Source organism: Rhincodon typus, chromosome 8 (genome assembly GCF_021869965.1).
Source record: "Rhincodon typus isolate 14 chromosome 8, sRhiTyp1.1, whole genome shotgun sequence".
Classification (NCBI taxonomy): domain Eukaryota; kingdom Metazoa; phylum Chordata; class Chondrichthyes; order Orectolobiformes; family Rhincodontidae; genus Rhincodon; species Rhincodon typus.
Window position 1 is genome coordinate 15,725,581 of NC_063339.1, and position 13,240 is coordinate 15,738,820.

Consider the following 13,240-nt stretch of genomic DNA (forward strand, 5'->3'; position numbering starts at 1 on the left):
GTCTGGCAGCATCTGTGAAGGAAAAAACAGAGTTAATGTTTCGGGTCCGGTGACCCTTCCTCAGAACTAAGGGTCACCGAACCCAAAACGTTAACTCTGTCTTTTCCTTCACAGATGCTGCCAGACCTGCTGAGCTTTTCCAGCAACTTTGTTTTTGTCTCTTTCAAGGGAGGTGAACAACCAAATACAAAACTTTCAATATGTAAAAGCAAACAAAATCACAATTGAATAGAAAATCATGAGCATTATTCATGCCAAAATCTTCATTATTTATTCCTACCAAATACAACAGTCACAAAAAAAGGACTACCACAATAACGTTGTTATACAATGCTAAATCAAGTACATGTAATGATTTTGGAAAGAGTGTCAATACCTCTTTTTCAACAGAATCATTCAAATTCTTGTATGTTTACTGCATAAAATATATATACTTTCACTTCTGTAAAATGGTCCTGAGGATATTTTAAGTCTTTGTATCCCTACGTAAGTGATTAATTTCTATCAAGTAGGATGCTAAATATAAACTACTTCCAAATCTGTTGACTGGAGTTGTCATGCACTGGTCCTGCTTAATCGGTATGAAACAGCACTTACGAACAATGATCCTATGCACTGAATAGTGGGTTACAATTTGATACAATACAAAACATTCAGAACTCAAGCTGTCTGATCACTGGCATTCAAGTATACTGACTGTACAGATTAATGAGGCAAAATAATACGGAAAATCTAAAAACTACAACAACTATCCAAGTATACCATTTTATGTTTTATTACCTAAATGAAGTCATCCACTGACCTGGGCTAGCACTTTCCAATGGGCAACATCAGATTCCAACCTGGAGACCTCTTTGGAAAGCCTGTTAATTTCATGCTGGGACCAGATTACATCTCCAAAATCCATGGTATCCCCATGGAACGTGGATGTGTGAGGCATATCTACTGGCAGAAAGGCAGTGGAGGTTGTACTTGAGGTAACAGCAACTTGCGATGACTGAGCAGCAGATTGGAGCTTCTGTACTTGATCCTGTAAGGAATTCTGTCTGGCTTTCAAATGGCTTATTGTAACCTTGAAAAAGGACAAAATGACGAATGAAGCAGTCATGTCCACTAAGGTGAATTAAAACTCAATTCTAAATGAACTAAAGCCACAACAAATTAGAATATATGAGGTTTAACATGGTTTTCCAAACATTTAGAGTCATGTATAGCACAAGAGGAGGCCATTCAAACCATCAAATCTATGCCAGCTCCCTAATGGGCAATCCAGTCAATCCCCTTCCATAACTCAACCCCCAGCCCTGCAAGTTTATTTCCACAAAGTGTCCATCCAACTTCTATTTAACCACATTGTCTGTTCCAGTTTCCACATCAACAGACAACTTTTGGTATTTTTGTGCAAGTAACACTTCCTAGTTTTTAAAAAGGGAGAAATATATTTATCCACTGCAGTCAAAAACAGAGATGAGCACCCTCTGTGGGGTCAGTGTCATCTTGTACCAGTCCTGAAACTGACAGGATGACCCTTCTCCCCAGCAGATAAAGCACAACTTGACACCTCTCAGTGCTGGGAAATGTGAAATTGGTAGACAGATCTAAAGTGCAAAACTATACTGTCTGGTTCCATACACAGTGGCACATCAAACCTAAGCAGTTCCTATCCACAGTTCAGTTGTCTAGAAGCTTTAATATCAATCATATTTCAAGCCCAGACTGAAAAATGTAGTAACAATCGAAAAATATAAAAAGGACCACATTCACTGGGCCCACCATTCGCTACTTGGTATTTTTGTGTGGCTAAGAAATCTAATAAAAATCTTACTGAGTTCCAAAAATACTGAGGGCTAGCCATGAGCACAGTTAGAATGATACTTACAAAATATACCCATGAGTGGTGAAACATGTTAAATGCTGGTTGACTCAGTTACAACCCGGTGAGAAAGTGGAGCCTTTAAACTGGCCTTTGGCTTTGCAGCAACAAATGAATTTGGTAATTAAAATCTAGTGACGGTGACAAATTGCCTATTTAAATACAATAAATTATGAATGCATTCCCATTTCCTAGCTAATGCGTGCTCTTCCTTCAAATACACAGAACATGGTTTTGAAGCAGCATTTAAAATCCAGTACACTTCCTCCTGAGAATTTCACTGAACATCTATGATACAATCCACTTCAGTTGGTCAGATTCAAATAATACAACTGTGTTTTTGTTTAAAAAGTACAGTGTCATTTGTGAAATGAAAACTGGACCAAAGGTCAAAGAACACCACAACAGAGGATTAAGCTCTTCGACCCATTAAGCCTGTGCAGATGCATGATGGCTTTTCTAAACTAAAATCCTTTTGTCCTCTATGCAGAGCATGTCCCTCTATTCACAACCTATTCATGTGCCTATCAAAATCCTTCTTAAACACTGCTACGGTATCTGCTTCTACCACTTCTTCTGGCAGTGCATTCCAGGCACCCTCTAAAATAAAAACCTGCCTCTCCCATTTCCTTTAAACTTTCCCCTTTTACGTTAAATCTACGCCCCTACTAAACGATAGTTCCAAGGAAGGGTCACTGGACCCGAAACGTTAACTCTGATTTTTTTTCTTCACAGATGCTGCCAGACCTGCTGAGCTTTTCTAGCAACTTTGTTTTTGTTGTCGTAAATGATATTTCTACACTTGGAAAAGTCTCTGTCTATTGATCTATCCATGCCTCTCATCATTTTTTAAACTTCTATCAGGTTGCGCTCTCAGCCTCCAAAGTTGAAGTGAAAACAAGTCTGTCCAATCTCTCCTCATAGCTAATACCCTCCAAACCAAGCAACATCCTGATACACCTTTTCTATACCTCACGTCAGGAGGTCTTAAAATGCACAACAGTGGATAAATCCCCAGGACCATTCAAATGTATCCTAGGACATTGTGGGAAGCCAGGGAAGAAATTATGGAGATCAGTTGTAGCCACTGTTGAGATGCCAGAAGACTGGCAGGTGGATAATGTTGTGTTTTTTTTAAAAGAAAGGCTGCAAGGAAAAGCCAAGGAATTACAGACTAGTGAGTCTGAGCTCAATGGCGGTCAAGTTGTTGGGAGGGGATTCTGAGAGACAGGATTTACATACATTTGAAGAGGCAAGGACTGATTAGGCATAATCAACACGGCTTTGTGCATGTGAAATCACATCTCACAAACTTGATTTGAGTTTTTGAGGACATAACCAAGAAGATAGATGAAGGCAGAGCAGTAGGCGTTGTCTACATGGATTGTCTTGTTGCAGCTTGGTGAGGCCACATTTGGAGTACTATGTGCAATTCTGGTTGCCCTACTAAAGAAAGATTATTATTAAACTAGAAAGAGCGCAGAAAAGATTTACTCGTATGCTGCCTGGAGTGGAAGGGGAGGTCAGATAGGCTTGGACTTTTCCCCTAAAGCATAGGAGATCGAGGGGTCAACTTAGAGGTCTATAAAATCATGAAAGCCATAGATAAGGTAAACAGCCAACAGCTTTTCCCCATGGAGAGGAGTCTAAAACTAGGGGGCAAATGTTTAAGGTGAGAAGGGAGAGATATCAAAGGGTCCAGAGGGGCAATTTTTTCCACAGAGAGTGGTGAGTGTCTGGAACGGGCTACCAGAGATATTGGTGAAAGACAGCACAATTTTGTGATTTAAGGAATATTTAGTCAGGTACATAGATGGGATAGGTATGGAGGGATATGAACCAAACACAGACAAATGGGACTCGTTTAATTGTAAAAATTGGGTGGTATAGGCAGGTTGAGGCGAAGGGACTTTTCCGTGCTGTAGACCTCTTTGACTCTATGGACTTGTATGCTTAGATCCCTCTGTATCTTGATGTTTTTAAGAGATCTGCTATTTATTGTAAACTTTGCTCCTGCAATAAATGTTCCAAAATCATCACTTTGCATTTGCTCAGATTAAATTCCATCTGCCATTTCTCTACCCAAGTCTCCAGCCTATCTATACCCTGCTGTATCCTCTGGTAATCCTCCTCATTAGCTGCAGCTCCCCAATCTTTGTGTCACCTGCAAACTTAGTAATCAGACCACTTAAATTCCCCTCCAAATCATTCATATATATTACATACAAGAGGGGTCCCAGCACTGATCCCTGCGGAACACCACTGCTCACAGATCTCCAGTTAAAAAACACCCTTCTACTACTACTACTACCCTGTCTTCTACGATCAAGCCAGTTCTGTATCCATCTTGCCAGGTCACTGCAGATCTCACCTTCTGTATCAGCCTATCATGAGGGACCATGTCAAAAGCCTTGTTAGAGTTCATATGGACAACATCACTGCCCTGCCTTCAATAATCTTCGTCAGTTCTTCAAATAAACACGACCAAGTTTGAAACATGACCTCTCCCCGCACAGAGCCATGTTGGCTACCTCTGATAAATCCAAATTTTTCAAACTGAGAGTAAATCCTGTTCCTAAGAATCTTCTCCTATAATTTCTCTACAACGTAAGGCTCGCTCCCCTGTAATTGCCCAGATTATCCCTGTTACCTTTCTTAATTGAAGGAACAACATTGGCTATTCTCCAGTGGGATCTCACCTGTGACTAAACAGGATATGAAAATTTTGTAGAAGGCCCCAGCAATTCCCTCCCTCACCATTCTGGGAAAAATTTCGAAATCAAACCCTGGGAGAGGAACTTATTTTAGCAATAGCAATGTACACACCTACAATATGAAATTAAATGATTCTCAGGTTCTTTATTCATTTCAGATTGAAAGGAAAATAAAGAAATTTTCATTTATTCTGTTGTGATTTAGGTTGTTAATCAGCAAATCACTGAAAGGCCTCAGGTTGGATCTGTGGTTTGTGTTAAGTTAGCTAATGTAACTAATTGCTTCGGATGCTACAACTGGTCTTATTTCAGCTGAACTGGGAAAGGAGAAGCAAACATCCTGTTAGCGTCTCAGAACCAATCGCTGGAGAGAAACCTTCGCTGGACAGCCAGTCATTGCGAGAGGACAGGATTAGGCAATTGTATGATGCTTCTTGTCAACGAATAGCCTGTCAACACTCATTTGTCAATGCACACACACGAAAGATAATCACTTCAATGAGTAGTACGGCCAGACCAGTATCGACAAAGAAAATATTCTCCCTTTCAACAAAAAAAAACTCATGAGAAAGGACAAACTAATAGCTTGGGAGAAAATTAAAATTGCTGCAGTAGCCTTTATCTAAAAAGGCACTTCACAATTTATTTGGCCCTGAAACAAAAAGCCCTATTGTTAAAGGAATAAAAATGCACCAAGCCTTTGACCTACTTCTTTCTGCTGTAGCTGGTTTCTGTATTCCGAAGATAGCTGCTTTATCTGGAGTTCTGCGGCTGCCTCTTTCTCTTCTAGATCAGAATAAAGTTTCTTCAACCGTTCATACTGGAATTGGAAAACAAATGCATTTAAAAATGGTTAACAAAAAGGAAAATGTGCAGATATACAAAGGGGTTTCTAATTCACATAAAATATACTGCACGAGTTTTCTCCAAAGCAAACCATAAGGGGTGCACATAACAGATTTAAATCCAGCTGCCATATTGCGTGCGTTCACGCTCCACAAATTTACAATAAATGCAGAGCCAAATTTTTGTTGCATAGGGGATGTCTTCGAATGGAAAAATTGGGATGGGATGACCTGGCTGACTCTGAAGTGGAGCAAGACACCTCTCCGGGACTCTTATTCTTTTACATTCCAATGCAATATCACTGTCCTGAAACTAGAGTGAAATACTCAATGGATTTAGGCAAATGACCTGCACTGAGTACTTGACTCTGGCTTAGTGAACTGGTGTATTCAGAATGGACTTCACTATGAAGGAATTAGGAGTACAGTAACTTAAATGGACTGAATATTTAATTTGATAGTTTTTACTTTAAATTGCTCAACTGAAATTTATTTTATAACTAAATTCTGTTCACCACAGGTTATGAATTTTTAGGGATACATTGTATTTTGGTCCCCTAGCCACTGCAGTTTTTCTTGTGTTTCATCTTATAATGAGATATTTTCAAATGCAGTAATGGCTGATACACTGGAGCTACTTTTGCCTTTGACTAACTTGCATTGGAGAAATAATTAACATTCTAGCTGATAAACTATTAAAGAACATAATTGCTCTTCAACGAATCCAGTTTCCACTGAAAGACAGACAGGACTATACCTGAAAAGCAATGTTAAGGTCTTTCCAATTCTCCATTTCGACAATTTCCACATTGAAATCGTTCTAGAGTTCCATCCCAACTGTTCACGTATGTTTTAATGGAAAACTTACAACAAAATTAATGGAATAGACTTCTACAGCTACAGCCTGTATTATTATAAATTATGGATTCTACCATATGTTTACTGCACCCCATTGCTTGGTGCTCAAATTTTCCCACAAACATCACATTATCGTTAACAATTTATTCCAGTTTTACAGACCTTAACCTATAACAAAGTTGAAGAATTGAAAATTCTAGGATCAGAAGAATCACGCCAAGGATGACAGAATTTCAAATTATGTCTAACTGTTAAATCTAGTCTTACATTCAACATGATCAATCGTGCTAAAACCTTAGGGTACTGCACTCACGTATGGATAACCTGAAAGAAGACAATCTCAATTTATTTCAATCAGGATTTAATGTACGGAAGGAATCTGATATCAAAGAATCAAAAAAAAGTGAATGGCCAATGTTTCAAGAAACATGGAAAACGAGTCATTTTAAACAGCTACCCAAGTAGAGTCTAAAGTTTCAACAGTTCACTACTTGTAGTATAAAGCATTCATATACAAACCTCTGACTTTTGTGCTGAGTAAGCTGTTTCAACATCCTTCAATCTGGAATTGGATACATGCAATTCACTGGTAGCATCTGAAGTTCAAGCACAGAACAAAAATGGGCATTCATTTTCACATGGTTTAATGTCATACCAGTAATATGATCCTTATCTTAAGTTGATGAAACAGTACTCCATTAAAACAAGAATAAACAAAATTACAAATCTTTCACTTGAATCTTATCCTTCGTATTATGCTAGTGAGTATCCTTTAGATTCTTTGGAATTCTCTGCCTGAAAAAAACAGAGTCTATGAATAAGGGTCTATCAAGGCTGAGGTGGACAGATCCTTTGTAAAGCAAGGGGATGAAATGTTATCAGGGATTGCAGAAATATGGATGAAACTGCAATCAGATCAGCCATGTCCCTTCTGTAACAGTACAAAAATGCACATAGCACTGTACCTGCAGCCTAAGCAGTTAACTTTCTTCACTCATTGGCCTCATTGCTCGTATGAATAAATACCATCATGCTTACTGGTATTCTTTGTGGCTTTGTAGATTTTCACAGACTTATGGATGTTAACCCACAGGTTCGTCCAAGAAACAATGGATTCTATAACAAATACTTCCACTTGGGCAACATGTAATATCCTTATTCTGCTGTATGTACAGGTAAAAATCACCCAATATTGTTGCACAATCATTCTTATACAAACTCTCTATACAGTCTTATTCTTTGATTCTGTCCCTAAAATATATTAACACATACTTTGAAACAAACTGCAAAAATTCAAACTGCCACAAAAATAGATCTTACTGAGCTCTTTACAGTCATATCTTTTACTAAATCTACTCCCTGTCTCATTCACAGATTGAGACTATGATTGCTCAGCCCAAATTCAAAATATGTATATACCTGTACAACCAAGGTAAATGAAATCACACCATTCTTGTAGTGTTCTGTGGCTAAATAAACTATCTTTCATAAATTATTTTTCACTTTCTGGAATATACTTATTTTGTACATTATCCATCTCAATTTTGAAGACACAACTACTTTTGCTCAGAATTCAGGCCAGATCTTATTCTCTTACTGAAATTCCTCTGAACAACCAGAATTCCTAATTTTTGACTCTTCTGCATCCACCTGTGTTTTAAATTGAACCCAATAATGTATAGTCATTATTTCTCAAACCATCCCTATTCTCACACCAATTATTGACCTCATGTAATTGAATTAACATGAACTATACATCTTCTTGACTTGTACTTGACATAGTCCTGGATACATATCCTAAAAACACTGTCCCTTGGCACTGTACATTTCAGTCTATCTTGGCATAGTTAAAACTCACCCAACGTTATGATACAGCTTGCTGAATTATTTGCAATATTCCCTCTACACTAATACAAAAACCAAACATTGCAGCTGCTGGAAATCTGGAGAAACTCAGCAGGGCCTAAGTCACAACTGCATCAGTAAAGGAATCACACAAGGATGTACACTGGGGAATCAGTTTTCAAACTGGGAGTGGAAGTGCTACAAATGCAGAGTAACTCCCAACTTATGATTACTGAAATCTCCAAAGTGATTACAGTTCTGGATTATTCTGAAGACTGCAAGTTCATGGTGCACTTTGGACTTGAGCATGTAATTTAAGTTGACATGTCAGTATAAAGAGTCATAGAGAGTCAGAGTTTTTACAGCATGGAAAAGGACCTTAGACCCATTGTATCCATTACAGTCATCAAGTATCTATCTATCTATTGAAATTCCATTTTCCAACACTTGGTGCTTAGTCTTGTATTCTATAGTGTTTCAAGTGCTCATCTAAATACTACTTAAACATCTTCATGGCTCCTGCCTCTGACCACACTTTAGGCAGTCAGTTCCAAATGTCTATTACCTTCTGGGTCAATTTTTGTCTCTCAAATCCTATCTAAACCTCCTGTTCCCAATGTTAAAACTGTGCCCTCCAGCCATGTAAAAGTGATCTAGAATACCTTTTTTCAGCAACTTATTCTGGTTAAAGCTAACTGATCAACTGAAATTAGACCAAGATTCGGGCATGTTTATTTTATATAAATAAAGGAGGTATGGCATAGCTATACTGCCATATGAATCCTCCTCAAGTACAGTGACCATCTCAAGAGACGAAGTTCCACGTAAGTACTCACTGTTCTCCAAAGGATTGTCACAAAAAACTCAAAAATATTTTTCCATCTTTGTATTCCCATGAGTGAATTCTAGTCTTCTGCAAGTATACGAACTACCTTGAAAGAGGAATTTGGCTACCTTAGTTTATCGTCATACTCACCAATTGCATTTTTAAGGATTCATTCAGCTGAACTTTTCTCTTCAATTCAAATACTTTTGCTCTGAATTACAGTCCATTCACATATCCTAGCACTGTGAAGAGGAGTTAAGTAAGGGGAGACGACAGCCTAGTGGTAATATCGCTGGACTGTTAATTGGGAAACTTGGGTTCGAATCCCTCCACGGCAGATGGTGGAATTTGAATTCAATAAATATCTGGAATTAAGAATCTAACGATAACCGTGAATCCATTGTCGATTGTCAGAAAAACCCATCTGGTTCACTAATGTCCTTTAGTGAAGGAAGCTGCCATCCTTACCTGGTCTGGCCTACATGCGACTCCAGACCAACAGCAATGTGGTTGACTTTTAACTGCCCTCTGGGCAATTAGGGATGAGCAACAAATGCTGGCCCAAGCAGCAAAGCCCCTCATCCCATGAATGAATAAAGAAAAAAAAACAAACCAAAATCGGTTCACAAATTGGTTTCTCTCTCTCCACAAATGCTGCCAAACCTGCTCGGTGTTTCCAGCATTTTTCCAACATCTATAGCATTTAACTTTTGGATCAGTTTACTGCCATTTCTCTTCCAGGAATGCCAACTTGAAGTTCTGCTTAATTCTCTCCGTCACCTTTTTTCCCTTTTTACAGAGTCAGAGTCATAGAGTCATATAAGCATGGAAACAGACCTTTCGGTCCAACCAGTCCACGCAACGAGAATCCCAAACTAGTCTCACCTGCCTGCACTTGGCCCATATCCCTCCAAACATTTCTTGTTCATGTACTTATCTAAATGGCTCTTAAAACATTCTAAGTGTATCTGCATCCACCACTTCCTCTGGAAGTTCATTCCACACACAAACCACTGTATAAAAAAACTGCCCCTCGTGTCTTTTTAAAATCATTCTCCTCCCACCTTAAAATTATGCCCCCTAGTCTTGAAATACCCCATGCTGGGGAAAAGACACCTGGCATTCACCTTGTCTATAGCTCACATTATTTTGTAAACCTCTATATGATCACCTCTCAACCTCCTACACTCTACTGAAAACAGTCCAAGTCTATCCAGCCTCTCCTTATAACTCAAACCTTCCACGCCCAGCAACATCCTGGTAAATGTCTTCTGCACCCTCTCCAGTTGAATAGTATCCTTCCTATAATAGGGACCAAACTGGACATTCACATTCACCTTCATTGATTTGTATTTTGCATTGTGTATGTGCTCAGTGTTCTACCAGAACTCTGAACCACATTTTGTTTTGCAGCAATTGTCTCTAGCTCTAATTTATTCCTTGTGAATGCCAACTGTGATTCTATCTGGTGTGTTTCAGATCCGCCCATAATTAAAGATTAGACATTCAATACTCCTCGAAAAACTCAAACATACATAAAATACTGAAGGAACTCAACAAGTCTGACAGTAAATGTGGAGAGTCAAACAGTTGATGTTGCGTCCAGTTTGACTCTTCTTCAGAACTGAAGTTCAATGTTTGTTCCAGATCTCTAGCATCAAAAGTATTTCGTTTTTATTTGACTCAAAACTCTGTTCTCAACCGTAGCCATGAACGTGGATCACAGGTTTTGCACTCCTATTTAAATATTCTTGACTTCTCTCTTCAACACTATCAATTCACCATCTTATAACTGCCTCGCTCTGCATTTTCATCTCCTCAGATATTCCTTCCGTGTCTCTGTCAAAATTCTGGAACAACCGCCTCAACAGACTGTATCCACACCACTTGGTCTGTCTGCAGTAGCTCAAAAAGATGGCTCACCATCACGTTCTCTGGGGCAATTAGGGATGGGCAATAAGTACTGCCTATATCAGCGACATCTACATGCCAAGACAAAAAATTTTCATAAAAATCGTGCAGAGGAAACATCAGAATATGGGCTCATCTATTAGACTAACAATCTTTCCCCGTACACACATCCCTTTGGTGGAAATGACAAATTTCTTCATTTTGACTACAACAGTTTTGTTTTGAATGCTAATGAGGTGCTTTTAAAAAAATCCAATCAAACACAGTGGGATTAAACAGGGGGACTGAAATGCAAACTGTTAGTTTACTGTTAATGATTTCAGCAATGATCATCTGTTGACTGCTGATATGTTTATACTCATTAGGTAAATCAAGCATCACAAAATTAATCATTCTGCATGTCAGAATCAGAATGGAGCAAACAGTCACTGCAGTAAATGCCAGACTAGGAACAGCACCAGGATGTGAACATAAAATGGCAAAATCCCTTCACTGGATTTAAATGCAGCATATTTCCAATGTGGGAGCAAATTACTGCAGATACTGGAATCTGTACTGAAGACAAAAGTTGCTGGAAATCACAACATACCTCATCTCCTGTATTTCCGTATTTCTTGTTTGCTTATGGATAGTCTCATTGGAAACATGTACTTAAAACAAAAGATGCTGGAAACCACAGTTGATCAAGCAGCATCTGTGAACAAATACCAGACTAATATTGAATCTAGATGACTCTTCATCAGAGCTGGACGAAGAATCATCTAGACTCGAAACGTTAGCTTGCTCTCTCTTCACTGATGCCGCTTGCCCCTCTGTGATTTCCAGCATCTTTTGTTTTAAGTATATGTTTCCAATGAGACTATCCATGAACAAATGAGATATATGGAAATACAGGAGATGAGGTACATAAATGACTTTTAAATTCATAGCTTGCCTAGGCAGCAAGGCCATCATCCTATCACGAGCCATCCCTAGCAGCCACCTGCAATCTGACCCCACCAAGGATATATTTCCCTCCCCACCCTTATCTGCCTTCTGGAGGGACCGTTCTCTCCGCGACTCCCTCGTCCGTTCCACACTCCCCCCTAGCCCCACACCTTTCCCTGCAACCGCAGGAAGTGCTACACCTGCCCCTACACCTCCCCCCTCACCTCCATCCCAGGCCCCAAACAAATCTTCCACATTAAACAGAAGTTCACCTGCACGTCCGCTAATGTGGTCTATTGTATCCGCTGTTCCCGATGCAGCCTCCTCTACATCAGGGAAACCAAGTGGAAGCTCGGAGACCGCTTTGTGGAGCACCTATGCTCGGTTCACGACAAACAACAAAACCTCCCACTCGCAAACCACTTCAACTCCCCCTCCCACTCCCTGGATGACATGTCCATCTTGGGGCTCCTCTAGTGTCACAACGATGCCACCCGGAAACTGGAGTAACAGCACCTCATATTCCGCCTTGGAACCTTACAACCCAATGGTCCCAGTGTGGATTTTACTAGCTTCAAGATCTCCCCACCCCCGACCTCATCCCAAGACCAGCCACCCCTCTCATCCCCGCCTCCTTGACCTGTCCATCTTCTCCCCAACCTATCCGCTCCTCCCACCTCACTGACACCCACATTTCCTACCTACACTCCCCTTTACTAGGTCCATCCCCACCTCCTTGACCTGTCCATCTTCTCCCCCACCTATCTGCTCCATTATCCACCTATCACTGCCCACGCCCCTCTACTTTTTTCAGAGCCCCCTTCCCCTCCCCAATTTCTGAAGGGTCCAGACCAGGAACATCAGCTTTCCTGCTCCTCTGATGCTGCCTGGCCTGCTGTGTTCCTCCAGCTCCATACCTCGTTACCTCAAGGTGGTGGTGCTTAGCTGTCTTCTTGAACCACTGCAATCTATTTGATATGGATAGACCCATAATGCTGTTAGGCAGGGAGTTCCAGTGGCGCCGAAGGAACAGTGATATATTTTCCAGTCAGAAAGGTGAGTGGTTTACAGGGGAACTTATGGTGTCAGTGTTTGAATGTATCTGCTGCCAATGTCCTTCTAAAGGTAGAAGGAGCCTTGGTAAGTTGTCGCAGTTCATCTTGTAGATGATCCACACTGCTGCACTTTTACAGTCATAGAGTCATACAGCATGGAAACAGACCCTTCAGTCCAACCGGACCACATTGAATATGCTCCCAAACTAAACTAATCCTGGCCGCCTGCCTGCATGCGCTTGCCCCATATCCTTCCAAACCTTTCCTATTCATGTACTTAACCAAATGTCTTTTAAAAGTTGTATATGTATCTGCATCTGCATCCACCACTTTCTCTGGCAGTTCATTTCACACACGAAGTACTGCTTAAAAGAAAAAATTGCCCC

At 40.1% G+C, this 13,240-nt stretch overlaps 1 protein-coding gene across 1 annotated transcript in view; it reads right to left on the reverse strand.

Annotated features, from left to right (window-relative positions):
- trip11 (thyroid hormone receptor interactor 11) overlaps positions 1-13,240 on the reverse strand; it is a 106,432-nt gene that overhangs the window by 80,163 nt on the left and 13,029 nt on the right. The window contains exons 2-4 of the mRNA XM_048600039.1: positions 6,810-6,886; positions 5,297-5,407; positions 803-1,072 (exon numbers count right to left, since the gene is read on the reverse strand). Of these exons, the coding sequence (XP_048455996.1) occupies positions 803-1,072; positions 5,297-5,407; positions 6,810-6,886 (458 nt within the window). The remainder of the gene's footprint in view (positions 1-802; positions 1,073-5,296; positions 5,408-6,809; positions 6,887-13,240) is intronic.